At 53.1% G+C, this 23,290-nt stretch overlaps 1 protein-coding gene across 1 annotated transcript in view; it reads right to left on the bottom strand.

The window, feature by feature from the left end:
- LOC123605073 (zinc finger protein 77-like) overlaps positions 1 to 21,678 on the bottom strand; it is a 39,679-nt gene extending 18,001 nt beyond the window's left edge. Inside the window, exon 1 of the mRNA XM_045491399.1 lies at positions 21,617 to 21,678. Coding sequence (XP_045347355.1) covers positions 21,617 to 21,619 — 3 coding nt within the window. The 5' untranslated portion in view covers positions 21,620 to 21,678. The remainder of the gene's footprint in view (positions 1 to 21,616) is intronic.
- Between the last annotated feature and the right edge of the window lie 1,612 nt (positions 21,679 to 23,290).

The following is a 23,290-nucleotide window of genomic DNA, read 5'->3' as shown; positions in this document are numbered from 1 at the left end:
GAAGGCTTCTCAAGATCTAAAAGCCCATGTTTCTGATGTTCCCTGGACTAAGGCAGAAGTTTCCAAAAGTGCCCAGGACCCCCCATAAGCTCGCTGAAGAACATGACATGGCTATTCAACTTACCAACATGGTTTCCCAGATTTAGATCAACTAGTCCACATGCATGTTGCTGAGGCCCAGGCCACACATGGGATGAAACTAACGCAAGAGAGGGAGAGAGAGAGAGAGAGAGAGGCCCAACTTCTGAAAAGATGCCCAACGTCTGAAAATTCCCACCAAGCAATTACAGTAGCTTTTCCTAGGACTGTGAATTAAAACAAAATCTAGATTTCCACACAAAAGCCTGATGAGCCTGTACGTAGCTATTACAATGGACTTCAGCCTATCTTCGATGTAACTTCTGGTCTTTCTTCACATGTGGAATCCATCAGGCAGCACTTAATGGGCTGGACTGGAATCTTTCTTTTTAGTTAAAAGGACCAGGATGGGCTGGGAAATCTCATCCCCTGCATATTTAATTATTTTGACAAACTAGGCCACTCACAGCCCACATGAAGGAAAGACACCTAAAATTCTTAATTTGCACCACAAACAACCGAAGGCTTCTATGAGGAGCGCCTGGGTGGCTCCGTTGGTTGAGCACCCAACTTCGGCTCACGTCATGATCTCACAGTTCGCTGGTTTGAGCCCCATGGTGGGCTCTGTGCTGACAGCTCAGAGCCTGGAGCCTGCTTAGGGTTCTGTGTCTCCCTCTCTCTCTGCCCCTCCCCCACTCATACTCTGTGTCTCTAAAAATAAACAAACATTTTAAAAAAAAACCCACGAAATACCTCCTAGTTTGCACTATTATTGCCAACATCCAGGACATGTGAGGGAAGGTTATCAGCAGCCGGAATGCTCCAGGTGGGAGCCCTCCTCCCGGCCCCTCCCAAGCCCTCCTCATGCCCAACGGCTGGGCTCTAAGGACCACAGGGGCTCTGCCCCAAATCCCCTCTTGATCAGCTTGGAGAAACCACTCTCCAGATGGGGAGGGACTCTCTCTGTGCCGCCTGACACGGGACCTACACTGTGAAGCAGGTCCCGCCGCTGAGAGCTCACGGGGCTCCAACAGTGGGGTCTCTAACGAACCTGCACAGGTTCCTGCCTCTGAACCCGCCCCCTTGTGTCTAGTCCCGTGTGACAGACACACCATTTTCACGTTAGTTCCTCCACCTCTAGTCATTCACTGCACGGATCCTCAGAAGGGATCACGCTGGAATTTCATTCTCCCACAAAGGGAAAGTAATTCTAGAACTGGATGAAGGTACTCAAAATACCTAACCAGGGGACGAAATGCCCTTTGGACATCTTTTATCTACTTCATCTCTGACGCACTAGAGTGGCATCTGGGGACACTAATCATTTGTCTCGGCTGGATCACCCGCCACCCTCTTTCTGAGCAAAATCCCCAACTAATATTGGCAGAACCCACAGTGTACCTCCTATGAAGATTCAAATAAATCCCTCAAAGTGCTGTCGTATTTAATAAATTTCCTGTAAATAAAGAAGCCCTTAAAGGCACCAAGCCCATAGAAGATTACGAACCTGAGGCTATGATCCCATTATACCCTGCACCCATCCTCTTTTACCAGTGCCCAGACGACGGAGGACTGTCCAGGACACGGTGATCACTGGCACCTGCTGTTCCCAACTCCCACACGCTGACATCCCTTCCCACTGAGAGCAAATTTTCAAGGAAATGAAACTGCACGGTGCATTTTTCGTATTGCAGTTTGTGAGGATGAACGCAGTTATCTCTGCTTGCATTTGAAAGGAACAGAAACACACCAGGGCACTCACGCCCAGGGCGGCACAGGCTTTCTTGCCTTTCTTGAATCTCAAAAGCTGGTCTGGATGATGGGAAATTGCTGACGGCTCTGCTCTCTGATGATGTGTAGATGGTTTCGGTCTCTGCTCCCCTTCTCAGACCTCTTCCCAGGAAGCCCGAACCCACCTGTTACACCTTTTGGCCTTGGAAGGACAAAATGATCGATACGTAGTGCATCTGATCCGGGAATGAGCATGACACGTGGACCCACGCGAAACCCCTCGTGACTGCTGAGCTCGGACACAGCACCTTCTGACTCCCCCTGCAAACAGGAAGTGCCTCTGACTCACAGGTTCTATGGTTTACTCTTATTTACAAACTGAAAACGGTAAATATCGTGCTGGGGATGCGACTGCAAGTCCCTTGAAGTCACTGAGCAGCACTTTACCTTTGGGCTACTTCAGCTCAACACGCTGAATGATCGGCCCTTCCTCTGGCCCTGCACCTTCACCAAGGGTAAAACACGTTCACACATGTTCATAGGGACAGTCGCCATGCCTGTAAGGGAGCTCATGACCTTGGACTACTATGGAGACAAGATGTCCTTACCCACATGGGGATCAATTAAAAATGGCTCCTTTGTCCCAAATTCATTAGATGCCCTACTTGAACTGACCTCTCTGGCATTACGAAGGGTCCTGGCTCCAGATCTGACTCCTTGGAGACCAAAAGAAACCATTTGGCTGATAATTCTTCAACACAAAAAAGGAAACACAGCTCTAGGAAACCAAGGCAAACTCATGTCATAGTTCAAAGGGATGTTCTCCCAAATAATAATATAGAGAAACTGAACAGAGGTGTCCAAAACTGTTCCCCAGAAATGTAAAAGCATTAATGGAAATCTAATAATTGTGACTTTAGTAAAAAGAGAACTCTGGTTGGACAAATACCAGTCCAGCAATATCCAGAGACACTATAATATGCACTACTCACCAGTGGACGGACATTAGAGCAGTGGCCTCCAACAACTTAATAGTGTTCGATAATGACTATGAGCGGAGAAATACTAATAAAGTCACAAAAGTGACAACCTCACAGGTTCCACCGGTCCAAGGACACCCCAGGGAAGCCGGCTCGCACAAATAGATGTCACACAGCTCCCTCTCTCGTAAACATGAATACAGTTTAGCCATGGTTTATATGTTATCTCACTGGACAGAAGCCCAGTGTTTCCCTATGGCTTCAGACTGTGAGAGAACGACATCCCTACCTGGGGAACACCTCTCAAACTTCACAGGGATCGGGGAACCCAGTTTACCAGCCAGGTGCTTAAAAGTTTACCAGCCAGGCTGGGAACCTAGTTTACCACCCAGGTGATACCAGCCAGAAGCACTGTCGAGTGGTTCACACTCTGCACCCCGTTTCCTGCTAACATGTAACTTACAAGCTACAATATGCAATGTCCCCCCAGCGCAGAAGGACTTACGAGGCATTTACCCTGAGGACAGGACCACACTGACGGCAACAGCAGAGCCCACAAAAGGAAAACATGAACTGGAGACCCCCACGCCCCACCATCCCGGGACGGAGGGGTTCACTAGGAGGCCCCAGCCGCAAATACCCGCCTGAGCGACACAGATGAGCCCTGGGCAGCCACACGGCAGCCACATCACCGGTGGCACTGCTGATATTCCCCTCTCGCACCGCAACGGAGATCCGGTCAAGTGACACCTGCTTGGGGGTGACGACACAGAAAGCTGCCAGCAGAAAGAGGTATGGCCAAAGGACAAAAGTCCTAAGTGTCACCCACACTGGACTCCCGGGGCAGCGAGAGCCTCTCCAGGAACGACAGGCCAAGGAGCAGAGCAGGAGCCGCTCACATCGGTCACCCGCGGTGCCCACACCGCACAGGACACCCCATTGCACAGGGTCACGCCCAATCCCCACATGGGAGCTAAGCTCTCCCTGCTGACACCAGTCCTCCAGGAAGGAAGGAGGGGACCCGGAGACCCCAGGGGACCCAACCCTGGAGATCTGCATACCCTGCACCCCCTACTCCAGGGCTCCAATTCTAACCAGGGAGGAAACCCTCCCAGTTTAGCATCTGACCCCTACACACTGTGTTCATGACCCTTCCAATGGCACTTGACCCCAAGGAGACTTCCCTCAGTCTGACCTGCACATCTTCCTGTTTCCACAGATCCCACTTAACCCCACAACCCCTTGGACGATGCCAACACCGGTCCTCAGTAGACATCCCAGGGCGGCCCCAGATCGTTCCCAGCACAGCTGTACCGGCATCCCCTTCTTGGGGCCCTGCGTCCTCTCTGGGCGGCCACAGCCCCTTCCACACTGGTCCCGGGGGCCACCTGCAGGAAAGCGAGACCCCACCACACCTTCCCTCGCCTCCCACCAGGCCCAGCTTTGGGGGTGGCCGGTCCCCAGCCCAGAGGAGGCCCCAGCTTCCAGCAACCCGGGTCATTCGAATGACACGGGGACCCCAAGCTGCTGTGTGGACAACCAGATGCAGCATCATGGCTTCCACCCTGAGGTCAAGGCCACAGTGGGAGGGGTGGCTCTAGGGCCCCTGTGTGGTTTCCCATGAATGGAAGCTGTTTATCCCTTTCAGAGAACAGGGACCTGGTATCGTTAGAATTGAACCCGGCTCAGTTCACAGAATTTGTGTGCGTCTCTGACACCGGCAATTCCCAGGGGACAGATCAGGAAGACAGTTTTCCAGCTCTGGACCCTGCGTGGACCTGTCACCAGCATTTGGATGAATCCTCTGATGCATGACTCCACCCACCTGGCATGAAGGTGTGGAGCCCCCTGCAGACCCCCCCCCCCCAACCCTCATGGAGAAGGACAGTTCTGTCCTGAGACACTTTTCCCCAGGGGACGCTCTCTGGATAAAGCCCCCAGTAACCCGAGTCAGCAGGGACAGGAACGACCTGACACACTTACCACCCTCTGCCCTGAAGGGGAAGAAAGGAGGCAGAAAGAACTCGGGCATTTTACACCTGCTCAACGCAAGGCTGGCGGAGGACAGAGCCATCCGTGCTGAGCTGGACAGGGTGACAGGTCCTGCTCACAGGTGACAGGTGACATGGAGACGCCTACCTGAGCCCTGTGCTCCCAGGAAAACCTCAGTGGAAGGGAAAGGCACTCCCTCCCCCACCCTGTTGGGGTCTGGAAAACAGCAGGCTGCACGAGGGCCCCTCCCCCGTCAGACCAGGAGAAGGCTCACAGGAAGTCCCCCTGGCTCACCCACGACAGGGCCACGCGCAGACCCCCCCACACCCACCCTTTGTGCCTCATCTGTGATCAGCTCAGCTGCTTGTCCCCGTGACCAAGGGGCACAAAATGCTGGCTGGTCCCGCCTTCTCTCCTTCTCCAGACCCCTGAACGTGGGCTTGCTCTCAGCCTGAGCCACACACAGCCCCTCCTGGGGACAGGGGGACAGGCTGGCCTCAGGGAACCCCAACGTCAGCACCACACCTGCTCACGCCTGGTTTCTTTCCTCCTCTCCTCCCTGTTACACGACTCTCAGACAACTTACACAACTTGAGACACTCGCAAGTCTTATACTCAGTGTCCTCCCTGTCGATGTAGGCCCCCGCCTCGTGCACAGCCCTTGCCCCTAATGCAACAGCCCCCTCCCCCCTGTAGCCCCTGCCTCTAATGTAACAGCTGCACCCCCCCCCCCATGGCTCCTGCATCCAGTGCAAAAGTGCCCCGCCCCCGGCATGGCCCCAGCCTGACGTGCAACGGTGCCCCCGCTCCCCACTTTGCAATCATTCCTCTCAATACAGGACTCTCCTTACTCACTTCGGATTTTTGACTGAATTGACACTGGTTTGACCAACTGTCCCCCAACGCCCCTTTCCTACGCAAACTTTACCCAGGCCACTGTCCTCCCCCCAGGCCCGACTGCAGGTGGCCCACACTCTGAGCATCCACTGAGCTGAGGAACAAGGCCCTGGGGACCTGAGCCACCTGGGGACCTGAGGCCTTCCTCCACCCCAGGGGCTGGATCCTGACACTAGGTCTTCCTGCCCATCCCCCTCTCACAGAGCAGCCAAGCCGGTTCTGTTTCACCGGAGGGTCCCTGAGATGGGAGCAGGTCCCTGTTGGAACCGATTGTAATAAACTGTCCTCAGCCAGGCGCAGATTTGAGGTCATCTCCCAAGTCTGTCACCAGCTAGACCTCAAGCTGATGAGCTTGTACTCACAGAACTTTGCCCCACGTTTCCCTAAGCTGTCCTTTCCAGCTGTCCTTTCAACTCAGGCAAATGACAGGAACCCGCCCCTGGAGCAGACCCACTGCCCTCACCAGACCTCCAGGGCCCCAACCTCCCTGACCAGTTTGAGGAGCCCCGGGATTCCTGTCTGTGCAGAGGGACCTGGAGGGACCTCTGGAATGACCACCAATTACCTTTACCTCATTATCACACTGAAGTCTCCACTGGGGGAGGAGCACAGCCTCCTGTACATGACTTACTTCCTGGGGACAGGCCTGCTGCCCCAAGGCCCACCCGCAGCACCCCTCCTTCCATCCCACACAGGACGAGGAGGCTTCCCCATGGAAATATCCATCCAGCCCTAAACCAGAAGAGCCCATCCACCCTCCCTCCGGGGAGTCAGGGCTTTGGAAGTTATTTCCTGTGATCTACTGATCTCTGTATCTGCTGCTAATAAAGTTTTCTTCCTGGGACTCCTCAGTGTGGAGCAGTTTCTGACTCACCAAGCAGAGAACTCAGGTTGGTTGGGTGACAGGTCCACCGTGGGTCCCCCTGTAAGCTCAGCGGGTTTAAGGGGTGCCCAGAAAAACAATCGTTTTAGGACCCCAGCTCCATTCCGTGATCTACGCCTCTCCGGCTCTAATTGCCCAGTATACCCCTTGCAGAACTTCCTGGTCCGCGTCAGAATCACAAAGAAATGGAAAAACAGAAAAGCAATCTCAGCCATTTACGACTTGAAGGGAACAGCGTGGAAGCAAAGACTGACAGTCTGCACCAGGCCAGCAAACAGCCAAACCCGTGAAACTCTCCGCGCGGCTTCCAAAGTGAGAAAACCCTGCGTTTCTTACCCGAGATCGCAGCCCAGGACCCCATGCGCGTGCACCTGCTCCCTCCGCGCGCGCTCAGCCCCGGCCCCACGTCCCACACTTACCTCCGCTCGATTCTAACGTCCAAGTCTCAGCCCCCGGGAGCAGCTCTGGCTCCGTGACCGTCACACTGCACGCGTGCTTTCTGGGCACGTCTTCCAGCTCGGTCCGAGCAACCTCACGCCCGCCTACACTGCCCCCGACAGAGCTCCCCCCCACCCCCACCGCCCCGTCCCCGCTAGGGAGTCGCGGATTCAGAAGCTATTTCCTGAGGCCGCCTTATGGCTACAAATAGTTTCCTTTATGTGACAACTTACCCGGACAGTCTCTACCTGTCCTCCACCGAGGAGCGCAAACTCCTGCTTAGTCAGGTCGTCGCACACGCTCCCCGAATCCCAGGCCTCCCCCCTGCCCTCCCCCAGCCTCCCTTCTCCGTTCCAACCGCCCAGGACCCAGGTGCGGACCCCTGGGGACGGGGACACCCCGCCGCGGCCGCTTCCACCTAGGTCCGGCTGGTCCCATCCGCCCCGCCGGCCCGCGCACTCACCATCTTGGGGCCCTGCTCCGCGCCCTCAGAGCTTCCTCCTCCGAAGCCCACACCCGCGCCTGAGGCAGCACCGGATCCAAGGGCGCCAAAGGCTCCGGCTGAGAGCCGCACCCCCCGGACTCACTCGGGCCTGGTAGGGTAGTTTACACAGCCCGGGCCCTGATTGGACGTTGCTTCAATCCCTGCGACCTGATTGGATGCTGTCCCGAAGACACCACCCCGAACCAGATTGGACATTACCTACCGCGCTTCCGCCCCGTGAGAGGACAGTCTGGGGCCTTCACGTTCTGATTGGAAGATAATCCTGACACCACCTCTGCGGTCACTGATTGGGCTGAACGCCCAGGCCCCGCCTTCTCCACTTTGAGTGACAGGCTGGAGGCACACACGTGGTTCATCCTCCGGCCGGGAGGTGGGCTCTCAGCCCAACGTGCTCTGGGCGGGGTCTCCCGCCTGCCTCCTCCTTTTCTGTCGCGCATTCCACTCAGTTTCTCTGTGGATACTCCCTTGTCCGGCGTGGGATCGGGACGTGACAGAACAGAAGGGCCCGTGGTCTACACGTGGTCACTACGTTTAAGAACAGCTCACTGACCGGTGACCTCATGCACGGGAGCTAGGTCCACCTTTGTTTGGAGCTGACATTTGACACCGTGAGTCCCCACCCTCTGACCCAACCTCCGCTTCTCAGTCCTCAGGCCAATCAAAAGCGCCCTGTGTCTTCAGCCACCACGCGACGTGGGATCCCGAGGTCCCAGCCGGGCACAGCCACAGATGTGACACGTTACAGTACTCAGGTGTGCGTTATATTCTGCAAGGAAAGTCACGGCAGATCCAGGTTGTAATCAGTCCCTGTGAACGTGGAATGTAAAAGCTCCACATCCTTCTTCAGGTGGTGGGTTGATGTGGGACAGCTCTGGGAACACGCGAGGGGAGGGGAGGGGGGGAGGGGAGAACACTGGGTTTTACTCTTAAAAAAGTGTGAGCACAGGGGCGCCTGGGTGGCGCAGTCGGTTAAGCGTCCGACTTCAGTCAGGTCACGATCTCGTGGTCCGTGGGTTCGAGCCCCGCGTCGGGCTCTGGGCTGATGGCTCAGAGCCTGGAGCCTGTTTCCGATTCTGTGTCTCCCTCTCTCTCTGCCCCTCCCCCGTTCATACTCTGTCTCTCTCTGTCCCAAAAATAAATAAACGTTGAAAATTTTTAAAAAAAAAAGTGTGAGCACAGGGAGCGCCTGGGTGGCTCAGTCGGTTAAGCGTCCGACTTCGGCTCAGGTCACGATCTCACTGTCCGTGGGTTCAAGCCCCGCATCGGGCTCTGTGCTGACAGCTCAGAGCCTGGAGCCTGTTTCCGATTCTGTGTCTCCCTCTCTCTGCCCCTCCCCCATTCATGCTCTGTCTCTCTCTGTCTCAAAAATAAATAAACGTTGAAAAAAAAATTTTTTTAAAAAGTGTGAGCACAGGAGCACCTGGGCAACTCAGTCGCTTGAGCCAAGGACTTCATTCAGCTCAGGTCATGAGCTCCTGGTTAGTGAGTGGGAGCCCAATATTGGGCTTACTGCTGTCAGTATATTGTCCGTTTCAGATCTGTCCCCATCTCTCCCTGCCCCTACCCCTGCTCCCTCTCTCAAAATAAATAAACATTTAAAAACATGTGTGAGTCCCATGGTATGCGACTTATATCTCCATTTTCCTAAGCAAATTTAAAGGCCACAATAGCCAGGAAATCATGCCTCCTGGGCACTGTTGAAATACTTCGTGTCTCTACGGATTTGCCCACTCTGCCTATTTAATGCAAGTGACTCCCACCATGTGGCCTGTGTGGCTGGGGTCTTCCACGTGGTATAACATTGTCACCCTACGTTCACGTGCATGATGTGTCTGTCCTTCATTCCTCTCTGGGGCTGAATCACCGTCCGTCCTGTGGATACGCTGCACCCTGTTCATCCATCCACACACTGGGGGACACCTGGGACGTTTCCCTCTTTTGCGAGGAACGCAGTTTTGCACATGGCACTCGTGTGCACACATCTGAGTGTTTCAGTTTACGCAGGACTGGAACACTTGGGTCACACTGCGGTTCTGTGTTTCACTTTTTGAGGAGCCACCAAACTTTTTCCACATCAGCTGTCCTAGTTTATACTCCCACCAGTGTAGCTACCAGTGTAGCGAGGTTTTGCTCTCTCTTGGAGGCACAGAAATACACTGGACAGTCGTGCCCCAGGGACTGACGGTCTTCCTGTCGTTTCACAAACCACTAAAGCTGATCCGGAGGAGACAGTCTTCCGCATCTCTACTTAGTTACAGTACGCAGGTAGTTTCATTGTCTGCTTTCCTCCAGTGGAAGACATCATGTACCTGTTGCCACTTTTGGCTTTAAAGGGACATAAAGCCTCAAAAATCTGCAGTTTGCTCAAACTCAGGACCAATGCTTAGGGCACTTGATCATGGAACCAGACCTCATTTGGATCCAAAGAAAACCCCTCATGACTGCTTAATGCTGACACATCCCCTTTTGACTCCCATGGCAATTTACACGCTACTCCTCTAAACAGTAAAGACTTTGCATAGTTTACTGATGGGTCTTTTAAAAAAAGATCATAGTGGTAAATATTAACTTGCGTGTACTATTGCAAATCCTTTTTTTTTCTTTAAAGATTTTATTTTATTATCATTGTTGTTTTTTTATTTTTGTTTTTTTTTTTTTTCAACGTTTATTTATTTTTGGGACAGAGAGAGACAGAGCATGAACGGGGGAGGGGCAGAGAGAGAGGGAGACACAGAATCGGAAACAGGCTCCAGGCTCTGAGCCATCAGCCCAGAGCCTGATGCGGGGCTCGAACTCACGGACCGCGAGATTGTGACCTGGCTGAAGTCGGACGCTTAACCGACTGCGCCACCCAGGCGCCCCTTGGGAGCCTAATTTAATTGCTTTGGGATTGACCTGGTGTGTAAGGTAAGAACACAGACCATATGCTGATTTCTATTCATACGCTGATCCTGAAATGTAGATGAAGTTCATCAGAAAGAATGGACACGTGACCCAAGAAAAATTCGGAAGACCCTAGTGATTTGGGACTTTGGCAGTAATGGGAAAAGGGTACATCATGGCGGCCCATTCACTCACAAACAGATGGAGACTGGGGCGCCTGACCACTGGAAACTGTGGGTTAAGCATCCGACTTCAGCTCTAGTCATGATCTCATGGTTCACGGGCTCCAGCCCTGTGTGGGCTCTGCACTGACAGTGTGGGGCCTGCTTGGGATTCTCTCTCTGCTCCTTCCACACACGCTTTCTCTCAAAGTAAATAATCAATCTTAAAAACAAAACAGACATAAAGTGGAGGTAAGTATCAGACAAGCAAAGTAGGAAGGAATTGGGCAAAACACACACGTCCACACCTACCTCTACAAGAGGAACACAAAAGGCTCACCACGAGGGTGAGGATGGATGAAAAGCCCAACGGGGAAGCCACGTGAATGACAGACGTCATCTTCTCAAGCAAAGGCTGAGTCACCTTTCTAATGGCTGTGTCCAAATGCTTTTCCTTCTCCAGAACTTGGTCAACCAGAGGAACACTGGTCTGTTCTGAAGGCACAGAGGCCCTCGGTGGAGCCTGTCTGCGCTGCCCCAGCTGCCGCTAGGAGATTAGATGGTGTGTGTGTGGCTGCCGTCCTGCCCCTGAGAAGAGCTCTCACCAGGGAGGATTTGAAGGGACCACAAGCAATCTGGAAGATGGGCTCTTATTTTAGTCTTCAGGTTCATTAATGATGATAAGTGTGGGGCGTTTTTAGTGGAAATCTATTGATCTGTAATATTGTACAGCCTAGTGCTTGGACAATTACAGTCATTACAAAATCCTCACCACGATAATTGGAATTACCATCTGTCACTGAACAAAACTACTACAATATTACTGCCCATATTCCCTGTGCAGGACTCTGCATTCCCATGACCTCTTTACTGAATAAACCCAACTCTGTACTTTTCAATCCCCTTTACCTATCTCACATGTTCCTCCAACCCCTTCCAATCTCACAAACACCAATTTAATCTCTATGGTTTTAAGTCTGTTTCTGTTTCTTGTTGTTTGTTTGTTCATGCATCGTGCTGTTTCGATTCCACGCATGAGTAAAATACAACGTTTGCCTTTCTGACTTATTTACTTGGAATAACATCCTGTAGGTCCAATCGTGTTGTCACAAATGGCTGAGTAACACCTTTTGTATGTAGACACCACATCTTCACTATCCGTTCACCTGTTGATGGACTCCTGGGTTGCTTCCCTAGCTTAAGTATTGTGGCTGATGCCACAGGGAATGTGACAGTGCACATATCTTTTTATGTTAGTTGTTTTTGTAAGTTTACCCACCCAGAAGTAGAATTATGGACATACGGTACTTGTGTTTAGTTTTTTGTGGAAACTCCATACTGTTTTCCAAGGTGGCTGCACCAATTTAAATCCCAACGAGATTTTTTTTTTTCTCCACACCTTCAACATCACGTCTTATTTCTTATCTTTCTGATACTAGCCATTCTGGCTTCTGTGAGGGGACAGCTCATTGGGGTTGTGACGTGCATTTCCCTGATGATTAGTGACACTGAGCAGCTTTTCATGCGTTAAGTGCCCATCTCTATATTTTCGGTGGGAAAATGTCTGTTATGTCCCTGTTGCCGTTTTTTACTTTCCCTTTTGTTTCCCTTACCTGAAGGGATAATTCCACAAAAATATTGCTAAGACTGATGTCCATGAGTTCAGCGCCTCTGTTTTGTCCTAAGACAAGTATGGGTTCAAGTCCTATCCTGAGGTGTTTAATCCATACTGAGTTTCCTTTCAGGTAAGAGGTACGAAGACTTTCCAATTTCATCTTGGAGGTAGCTGTCTCATTTTCCCAACACCACTTACTGGAGAGACAGTCTTTTCCCCACTGTATATTCTCAGCTCCTTCTTTGTAGATAATCTGGCCATATAAACACGGGTTGACTTCGGGACTCTCTATTCTGTTGCCTTGAGCTCTGTATCTGCTTTTGTTGCCGGTACTATATGGTTTTGTTTACTATAGTCTGAAATCTAGGACTGTTTTTTGCTTTCTCAAAATGGCTTTGTTTGTTGGGAATCTTTTCTGTTTCCAAACAAAATTTAGAACTTCTTGCTCTAGATCTTTGAAAAATACTATTAGTATATTGATAGAGATTGCACTCAATATGTAGAGGGCTTTTTATAGTATGGGCGTTTTCAAAAAAATTAGTCCATACGATCCGTGACAATGTTACCTTCAATGTCTTTCATTAAATGTTTTATACCTGCCAGAGTAAGATGTTTCAACGTCCTTGGTTACTTTTAACATGGTATTCTATTGTCTTTGAACTAATTGAACATGGGTTTGTTTTCTTAATTTCTCAGCTACGTGGGTAGTAAATATAGAAATGCACAGATTTTACAATATTAATTTGTGTTCTGCAACTTTTCCAATTCATTTATTACTTCTAATACTAATTAGTGAAGCCTTAAGGATATTCTAGGTACAGTCTCATATGATTTGCAAATATTGACCTTTTCTCCCTCCTCCTGAAGAGACCAGTGAAGGTATGGAGCCATCCTTACCCACGGAGGACAGGTTCCTGCAGGTCTCCAGCATCACATCTCTGTAGAGCTTCCTCTGACGTCAAGCCAGCAAAGACGACTCTTCCGGGGTGAAGTTCACAGCCACATCCTCAAAGACCACAGAGGCCTGAAACATACCATACACTCTGTTGCTGCAAAGCTCCATCATCACCCATGTGTGTAGGAGAATGAGGGTGTGGGTTAGAGAATGAAGAGTGTGGGTGACAGGCAGGGAGCTGACTCCATTCCTAGGACCCCTGAGTCACAACAGAGGGTGAGGACAACAGCTGACATAGACTTACATACACCCAATTTACTGGGATATTTACACCGAGACAGATCTGAGCAGACCAGTACTGTACAGACCAAAAACTGAAATATTCACTCGGACAACACACAGACCGGAGGACACACGCTTGGCTTGCTCTAAGACGATTATGCCTCATCATCAGCTCCAAGAACTGGAACCAGAATGTCAGGATGCTGTGGACACTCAGATTCCAGGGCTGCTTGATGGGAGCAGCTCTCGCCCTGGAAGGAACAAGTCAAGAAGCCTGGTGGAGTCCCCTCTCTTCCAACAGGCAGACACGACCCTTTCCCCAGATTGGTTGGGCTCTGGGCACGGGACACAGGCCAGGGCCCGGGCGCCTGGCACACCTGATGTGTAAGACGAGTCCAGGGCCTTAAGAAACTTGGAAGTCAGCAGGGCCGCTCAAACATTTAACCCAGGGCCCAGAATTCAAGGAAAAGGGTACCAGAAGGAAGAGTCCCTGAGGGATTCATGGGGACACAGCCACCGCTCACGTTAGCACAGGAGGAAGAATCACAGTGTATGGACCGTTTTTAGCAACAGGCCTGAGTGATGGAAAGATACGCAGCAAAGGGCGCAGTGAGCACACAGCTGAATGCACACGGGCTCCTGAGTGACCTGCCTCGGAACGGCCACAGGCCCTAACTAACCCCTGCGACTTACAACCAGGCACAGGTCCCACACAGGGAGCATTCCAAAGGTTCCCATGCTCCCTCCTGACCCCATAACTGTAGCCCCTCAACACTGCCTCCTGGCAGATGGTCTCTCCTTTGCCATCCTGCCTGCTGCTCCCTTGCAGGGTATTCAGTAAACTCCCATCTCCTCTGTTCTGCCTTGGGGGAAATTCTCTCACCCCCTGAGCTGCGGGCCTCCCCCTGATCGGGTCACCCCACATTTGATGGCCTTCACAGGGACCCTCTGCTGTACTGGGCCTCTCCTGGGATTTTCTAGGAATTTTCTGGGAGTTTCCCTTGGTGGACTGACTCTAAGTGTTCTCTGGGCAGCTGACAACCTCCACCTGAGGTTCCTCCTTGGTGAGGATCCCAAGTCCCAGGGGGCGTCTATGGGGCACCCCTTGCCCAACAGGATGAGGGATTTCCCCTCTTGCCCTTCAGGGGGGATCCTTGACTCTTCTCCTTTCTTTTCACCCTTTGGCAGGTACAACCATACTCCTCACCAGGCAGCCAAAGTTCTCTATGCAAGGGGTCCCTGGTATGGTCTATGGGTCTGAGGGTGAACAAGGTCAGACCATTCGGGCCTGAATGGGCAAATGACCCCTTTTCTCTCCTCTCCACTCTGTTCCCAAGGTCTATTCCCAACGAGTGGCAAATATGGCAATGGCAGCTCGGCCGTGGTGAATCCGCACATGTGAAGGACTCTGCTGGGACCCTTTCCTGATGCTGGCTGAGTCTCGGCAGCCTTGCTTCTGTCAGATTCCCCCCTTAACTCCTTAGTTCCCATGTATGCAGCTGCCATCTTGATCTACAAGCAAACACATTCCTACACATCTGAGCGCTGAGTCCTCCCCTCCTTTTCGCTTAAGTACAATGAGAATCTGTTCTCCTTGTAACAAGACACCATTGGACACGTTGGTTATTTCACCAAAGATTTGACAGGAATGTCGGATTTGAGACAGACCTGCATAGACCCAGAACTAACCAGACAGCTTGAAGGAATTAAGGTGGACTTTGTGGAACCAATCAACCCCCCAGGGAATACTGGCCTGATGCCTTGCTGACAGAGTTCCCAGCAGTCTTACCAGGTGAGTCAAGTCAACTCCTGGCAGGCACAGAAAACCTCAGGATAGTTTGGGGGCCTCAAGAGGAGGAAGTCACGAAATTTATAGGTCTTGCAAACAAGTCTGATAACAGATATTTCGCTTATCTTCTGGCCTTGAGGGGCTAATGAAGTTCAATCTAGAGATTCCTTATGAAAATTCTGAGCAAAGCAAGTTTTTGGAAAACTTATATGGTCAATCACTGCGTTTGCTGAGATTTTGTAAGTAAGTAGGCCATTGTGTTAAAACTGGACTTGTTTTAGAAATGAATTGTTCTTGATTTAGCTATCTCTGGAAATAATAGTGAATTCAGAAAGAAAAAAAATTATGTTTCAGTAACACATTTTTGTAGGTATTAGACTTTGATACTATTTCTTAGAAACCAGACTAGGTCCTGAATTCGTCTGGTTTCCTCAAATTTCTGGCTACAGTTCTCCAAACTAGGGTTCCCATCGCCCATTCTCTTGAGTTAAAGTCATTAAAAACCAATCTGCCCTTTTTCCTCAAGTCCTGAAAACCGATCCTGAACAACTTGAGGTCAGCTTCAGAGAAACCACCATACAGCTCATGTAGACACAATCTCCATGCTTGTGTCTCTAGAGGGATAACGACAGGAACCCATGGACACAGGATTTTGTGATCAGCTGGAAAATGGGAAGGACTCCCCAACAACTGCATGACTCAACTATCACCCTGACCAATCCTGTGTGACTGGGATCTCAAAATCGCTCCTTAAACCACAGCGTACCCCACTCCATACGCTTAATACGGACTTGTGGAAATAACGGATGGGATCACGTTCCTTATCTTGGACTGGAGGATGCACTTGGGGATGCTCTTATCTCCCAGGACAAGTATCTCCCATTTGCCATCGATTCCCATAATGAGGATATAGTTAAGGGGAGACATCAGTCGCCCCTGATTTAGGCAAGTGGATGTCCGCACGGCAAGTGCCGCAGGGCGGTGGCAGAGACAGGGACACCAGGACACAGGGGGCCAGGGAAGACTGGTTTTCTAAAGGGTAAAAGGGATCATCAGATTCACGGACAATAACCGAGTCTGGTGGATTCAACTGGAAACAAGAGGAACACACGGACAGAAAGTTCCAGCACGTGTGATCAGACCTGCGCGATGGAGGAGTTTTCCCACAGAACAAAAGACGGTCGTCTACACAGGAAGAGACGGGGAAGTTCAAGTCTACTAACAACATGAAGGGTCCATCCACACAGACAACCCAGAGAAAGGATACACCCTGACGTGGAGAAAACACAGCAGGCAGAAATGAAACAGCCTGAATGTCCCCAGGACGTGAAGGAAACAGATCATCAGGAAGCAGACACGTGAGATACAGGAGACAACACGCTGGAAACGCTTCCACGGAAGAGGAAACCCACACGTGAGAAATGCTCAGCCCTGGAGCAATCAGATAAACCAACGTGTGACGTCCAGGAGACCCCGTGTCACACACTCGAGCTGGACGCCATGAAGTCGCAAGTGACGGGCCCCAAAACCGACATGTGGTTCACACTCCGCACCCCGTTTCCTGCTAACGTGTAACTTACCAGCTACAACATGCAATGTCCCCCCAGCGCAAAGGACTTACGAGACAAGACCACACTGCCGGCAGCAGCAAAGCCCACAAAAGGAAAACAGGAACCGGAGACCCCACGCCCCATCATCCCGGGACGGAGGGCTTCACCGGACACACTGAGCCGCAAGCACCCGCCCGAGAGACACAGACGAGCCCTGGGCAGCCACACATCACCGGTGGCACTGCTGACATTCCCCTCTCGCACCGCAACAGAGATCGGGTCCAGTGACGCCTGCTTGGGGGTGACGACACGGAAAGCTGCCAGCACAAAGAGGTATGGCCAAGGGACAAAAGTCCTAAGTGTCACCCACACTGGATTCCCAGGGCAGCGAGAGCCTCTCCAGGAACAACGGGCCGAGCACCAGAGCAGGAGCCGCTCGGATTGGTCACCCACGGCGCCCACACCACGCATGACACCCCAGTGCAGAGGGTGACACCCAGTCCCCCCATGAGCGCCAAGCTCTCCCTGCTGACACCGGTCCTCTGGGATGGAAGGAGGGGACCAGAGACCCCTGGGGACTGGACTCTGAGCTCCACACGCCCTGCACCTCCACCTCTGGGGCCACAATTCTCACCAGAGGGGAAACCCTCCCAGTTTAGGATCTGAACCCTACACGCTCTGTGTTCATGACCCTTCCAACGGCACTTGACCCCGAGGAGCCTTCCCCCAGTCTGACCTGCACAGGCTTCCTGTTTCCACAGATCCCACTTAACCCCACAACCCCTTGGACGATGCCAACACCGGTCCTCGGGAGACACCCCAGGGCGGCCCCAGCCCCTTCCCCACTGGTCCCCACTGATCCCGGGGGCTGGAGGCCACCTGCAGGCGAGGGAGACCCCACCGCACCTTCCCTCGCCTCCCACCAGGCCCAGCTTTGGGGGTGGCCGGTCCCCAGCCCAGAGGAGGCCCCAGCTTCCAGCAACCCAAGTCATCCAAATGACACGGGGACCCCAAGCTGCTGTGTGGACAACCAGGTGCAGCATCACGGCTTCCACCCTGAGGTCAAGGCCACAGTGGGAGGGGCGGCTCCAGGGCCCCTGTGTGGTTTCCCATGAATGGAAGCTGTTTATCCCTTTCAGAGAACAGGGACCTGGTACCGTTAGAATTGAACCCGGCTCAGTTCACAGAATTTGTGTGCATCTCTGACACCGGCAATTCCCAGGGGACAGATCAGGAAGACAGTTTTCCAGCTCTGGACCCTGCGTGGAACCGTCACCAGCATTTGGATGAATCCTCTGATGCATGACTCCACCCACCTGGCATGAAGGTGTGGAGCCCCCTGCAGACCCCCCCCCCCATCCCTGATGGAGAAGGACAGTTCTGTCCTGAGACACTTTTCCCCAGGGGACGCTCTCTGGATAAAGGCCAGAGTAACCCGAGTCAGCAGGGACAGGAACGACCTGACACACTTACCACCCTCTGCCCTGAAGGGGAAGAAAGGAGGCAGAAAGAACTCGGGCATTTTACACCTGCTCAACGCGAGGCTGGCGGAGGACAGAGCCATCCGTGCTGAGCTGGACAGGGTGACAGGTCCTGCTCACAGGTGACAGGTGACATGGAGACGCCTACCTGAGCCCTGTGCTCCCAGGAAAACCTCAGTGGAAGGGAAAGGCACTCCCTCCCCCACCCTGTTGGGGTCTGGAAAACAGCAGGCTGCACGAGGGCCCCTCCCCCGTCAGACCAGGAGAAGGCTCACAGGAAGTCCCCCTGGCTCACCCACGACAGGGCCACGCGCAGACCCCCCACACCCACCCTTTGTGCCTCATCTGTGATCAGCTCAGTGGCTTGTCCCCGTGACCAAGGGGCACAAAATGCTGGCTGGTCCCGCTTTGCTTTGGCTTCTCTCCTTCCTCCAGACCCCTGAACGTGGGCTTGCTCTCAGCCTGAGCCACACACAGCCCCTCCTGGGGACAGGGGGACAGGCTGGCCTCAGGGAACCCCAACGTCAGCACCACACCTGCACTTGCCTGGTCTCTTTCCTCCTCTCCTCCCTTCTACACGACTCGAGACACTCAGATGCCTTTTGCTCACAGTGTCCTCCCTGTTGATGTAGCCCCTGCCCCCCTGCAAGGCCCCTGCCCCTAGTGCAACAGTCCCCTCCCCCCCCCCCCACCTCTTTGCAATCATTCTCCTCAATAAGGACTCTCCTTACTCAATTGGGAATCTTCATTTGACACTGGTTTGACCAACTGTCCACCACTGCCCCTTTCCCACCCAAACTTTACCCAGGCCACTGTCCTCCCTTGAAGTGTGGGAGGCCCACACGCCGAGCATCCACTGAGCTGAGGAACGAGGCCCTGGGGACCTGAGCCACTGAGGCCTTCCTGCACCGCAGGGGCGGGATCCTGACACTGGGCCTTCCTGCCCACCCCCCTCTCGCAGAGCAGCCAAGCCGGTTCTGTTTCACCGGAGGGTCCCTGAGATGGGAGCTGGTCCCTGTTGGAACCGATTGTAATAAACTGTCCTCAGCCAGGCGCAGATTTGAGGTCATCTCCCAAGTCTGTCACCAGCTAGACCTCAAGCTGATGAGCTTGTACTCATAGAACTTTGCCCCACGTTTCCCTAAGCTGTCCTTTCCAGCTGTCCTTTTAACTCAGGCAAAGGACAGGAACCCGCCCCTGGAGCAGACCCACTGCCCTCACCAGACCTCCAGGGCCCCAACCTCCCCGACCAGTTTGAGGAGCCTCTGATTCCCGCCTGTGCCGATGGACCTGGGGGACATCTGGAATGATCGGCAATTACCTTTACCTCATTATCACACTAAAGTCTCTACCCAAGAAGGAGCAAAGCCTCCGGTACATGACACACACACTGGGGACAGGCCTGCTGCCCTAAGGCCCACCCCCAGCACTCCTCCTGCCTGCCCCACTCAGGGTGACGAGACTTCCCCATGGAAATACCCATCCCAGCCCTAAACCAGAAGAGCCCATCCACCCTCCCTCCGGGGAGTCAGGGCTGTGGAAGTTATTTCCTGTGATCTACTGATCTCTGTATCTGCTGCTAATAAAGTTTTCTTCCTGTGACCGTCGATATGCTGCGGTTTCTGGCTCACCAAGGAGCTGGTGTGGTTTTGGAGTGGGGGAGGGGTTCGGACACTGACCGCCAAGAAAAAATTCTCGAGATGCAAAAAGATGGTTTCCTACAGCACAGGGCCAGGACCCGTGGGCAGAAAGAGCCGCACTGGGTTTGAGGGGTGACTGATTCCGTGAGACTTTCTACCCTATGGAGGGGAGGGTGACATTGGGGTCCAGGAAACTGAGTCTCTAGGTTCCTGGAGACTTCTCTTTTTCCGTGCAATTTCCTAAGACCTTTGTAAGCTGGTGGCAACTCAAGTCTTGCTTCACTGTGCTCTCCATCACTTAATTGCTGTGGGAAACAAAGGCAGAAGGAAATGGCAGATAAAATTCAATTTCCTTACAATCTGGAGACCATTGACAAGTATTTGAGGTTGGCAGAGTAAAAGCCCCTCCACAGGAACTCCCTTAGTCTTAATGCTTTGCTAGATGGAAAAACAACCTTAGCTAGACAATGGCTAGCCTGACCCCCTCTCCATCCTCCGTGTCTTCTTTAGCATATGAAAATCACATTGGAAACTTCCCCAGGACTAGACCTCCCACAACCCCATAGTATATAAGCGGACTCTCCTCACGTCCTGGAGCAGCTCTTCCTGCCCTCGGGTCCTGTCCTTGAGCTTTAATAGATTCACCTTTCTGCACCAAAGATGTCTTCGAGAATTCTTTGCGTGCGTAGGCTCTGGACCCCACCACCCCACCATCACCCCAAAACCTCATCATTAACCATTTGTTTTTCTCTTTCCTTCATTCTTGGGCGGCTAAAGGTGCCTGAGGAATGTCACACATACTCCACCTGCGGGGAGGAGGGGTGGGTTGTCAGCTTGTACTGTGCCCACAGCGAGCCTTCGTTTCCCACATCAGAGCACAGGACTCAGGTTGGTTGGGTGATAGGTCCACCGTGGGTCCCCCTGTAAGCTCAGCGGGCTTAAGGGGTGCCCAGAAAAGCAATCATTTTAGGACCCCAGCTCCATTCCGTGATCTACGCCTCTCCGGCTCTAATTGCCCAGTATACCCCTTGCAGAACTTCCTGGTCCGGGTCAGAATCACAAAGAAATGGAAAAACAGAAAAGCAATCTCAGGCATTTACGACTTGAAGGGAACAGCGTGGAAGCAAAGACTGACAGTCTGCACCAGGCCAGCAAACAGCCAAACCCGTGAAACTCTCCGCGCAGTTTCCAAAGTGAGAAAACCCTGCGTTTCTTACCCGAGATCGCAGCCCAGGACCCCATGCGCGTGCACCTGCTCCCTCCGCGCGCGCTCAGCCCCGGCCCCACGTCCCACACTTACCTCCGCTCGATTCTAACGTCCAAGTCTCAGCCCCCGGGAGCAGCTCTGGCTCCGTGACCGTCACACTGCACGCGTGCTTTCTGGGCACGTCTTCCAGCTCGGTCCGAGCAACCTCACGCCCGCCTACACTGCCCCCGACAGAGCTCCCCTTTCTGAATATTCATCGTCACCCTCCATAAAAGAAAAACCCTCCTCCCCGCTGGGGAGTCGCGGCTTCGGAAGCTATTCCCTGCGGCCTCTTTACGGCTGCAAACAGTTTCTTTTATGAGACAACTCACCCGGATGGTCTCTACCTGTCCCCCACCGAGGAGCAAACTCCTGCTTAGTCAGGTCGTCGCACACGCTCCCCGAATCCCAGGCCTCCCCCCTGCCCTCCCCCAGCCTCCCCCAGCCTCCCTTCTCAGTTCCATCCGCCCAGGACCCAGGTGCGGACCCCTGGGGACGGGGACACCCCGCCGCGGCCGCTTCCACCTAGGTCCGGCTGGTCCCATCCGCCCTCCCGGCCCGCGCACTCACCATCTCGGCGCCCCGCTCCGCGCCCTCGGGGCGTCCTCCTATGCCGCGCAACCTTGGCAGCGCAGGATCCGACTGCGCCAGCCGCCCCGGCGGAGAGCCACACCCACCGGGCTCTCGCTCGGGCCTGATTGGGTGGTGTACAGGTCCCGGGCCCTGATTGGGCGATCCTTCAGTCCCTGCGACCTGATTGGATGGGTTCCGAAGATAATCCCCCAGAACCCAATTAGACGTTACCAAGCCACCTCGCTTCCGCACCGTAGATAGGACAGCCTTCGGCCCTTCCCGTTCTGTTTGGAGGGTAGTCCTGGGTGGCCGAAAATTGGGGGGATACCCCCAGGTCCCGCCTTGTTCCCCCCTGAGTGACAGGCTGGCGGTACACACGTGTCCGATCCGCCCGCCAGGAGGTGGGCTCTCAGCTGAAAGAGCTCGGGGGGAGCTGAGCAGCCTGCCTCCTCCTATTCTGTTCAGGGAATCCGACTCACTTTCTCTGCGGAGACTCCCTAGTCCAGGGTCGAATTGGTACGCGAAAGAACAGAATGGCCTGGTGACCCTGTGTTCGTGGTCGACACGGGCTGACGATGCACTTGTCCCCTGTGTTTAAGAACAGCTCACTGACGGGGTGCCTGGGTGGCTCAGAGCCTGCAGCTTGCTTCAGATTCGGTGACTCCCTCTCTCTCTGCCCCTCCCCCCCCCCCCCATTGTGCTCTGCCTCTGTCTCTCAAAAATGAAAGAACATTTAAAAAAATAAAAAATAAGAGAGAAGAAAGGTCACTGGTCTGTGGCCTCACCTAAGGGATGATTGGTCTCTTTGAGTTTTAACCTGGCCCTTTGAAAGCGTGAGGCCCCGACCTCTGAACCAACCTCCACGTCTCAGGCCTCAGGTCAATCAAAAGTGCCCCGAGGCCTCAGCCACCAAGGGATGTGGGACCCCGTGGCCCCAGCCAGACACAGCCCCAGACGTGACACATTGCAGTGATCAGGTGTGCGTTACATTCTGCAAGGAAAGTCACGTGGATCCATTTTATAATCCGTCCCTGTGAATGTGGAATGTAAAAGCTCCACATCCTTCTTCAGGTGGTGGGTTGATGTGGGACAGCTCTGGGAACACACAAAATAAAAAGAACGCTGAGTTTTACTCTTACAAGTGTGAGTCCCATGGTATGCGACTTATATCTCCATTTTCCTAAGCAAATTTAAAGGCCACAGTAGCCAGGAAATCATGCCTCCTGGGCACTGTTGAAATACTTCGTGTCTCTACGGATTGCCCACTCTGCCTATTTAATGTCAGTGACTCACACCATGTGGCCTGGTGTGGCTGGGGTCTTCCACGTGGTATAACATTGTCACCCTACGTTCACGTGCATGATGTGTCTGTCCTTCATTCCTCTCTGGGCTGAATCACCGTCCGTCCTGTGGATACGCTGCACTCTGTTCATCCATCCACACACTGGGGGACACCTGGGACGTTTCCCTCTTTTGCGAGGAACGCAGTTTTGCACATGGCACTCGTGTGCACACATCTGAGTGTCTGTTTCCGTTTACGTAGGACTGGAACACTTGGGTCACACTGCCATTCTGCGTTTCACTTTTTGAGGAACCACCAAACTTTTTCCCACATCAGCTGCCCTGACACTCCCACCAGCCAAGCACAGGGTTCCGCTTTCTCCACATCCT

The sequence above is a fragment of the Leopardus geoffroyi genome, chromosome A2, assembly GCF_018350155.1.
Source record: "Leopardus geoffroyi isolate Oge1 chromosome A2, O.geoffroyi_Oge1_pat1.0, whole genome shotgun sequence".
Taxonomy (NCBI): domain Eukaryota; kingdom Metazoa; phylum Chordata; class Mammalia; order Carnivora; family Felidae; genus Leopardus; species Leopardus geoffroyi.
Note: the sequence above shows the minus strand (reverse complement) of the source record. Positions and strands in the feature narration are given on the sequence as shown.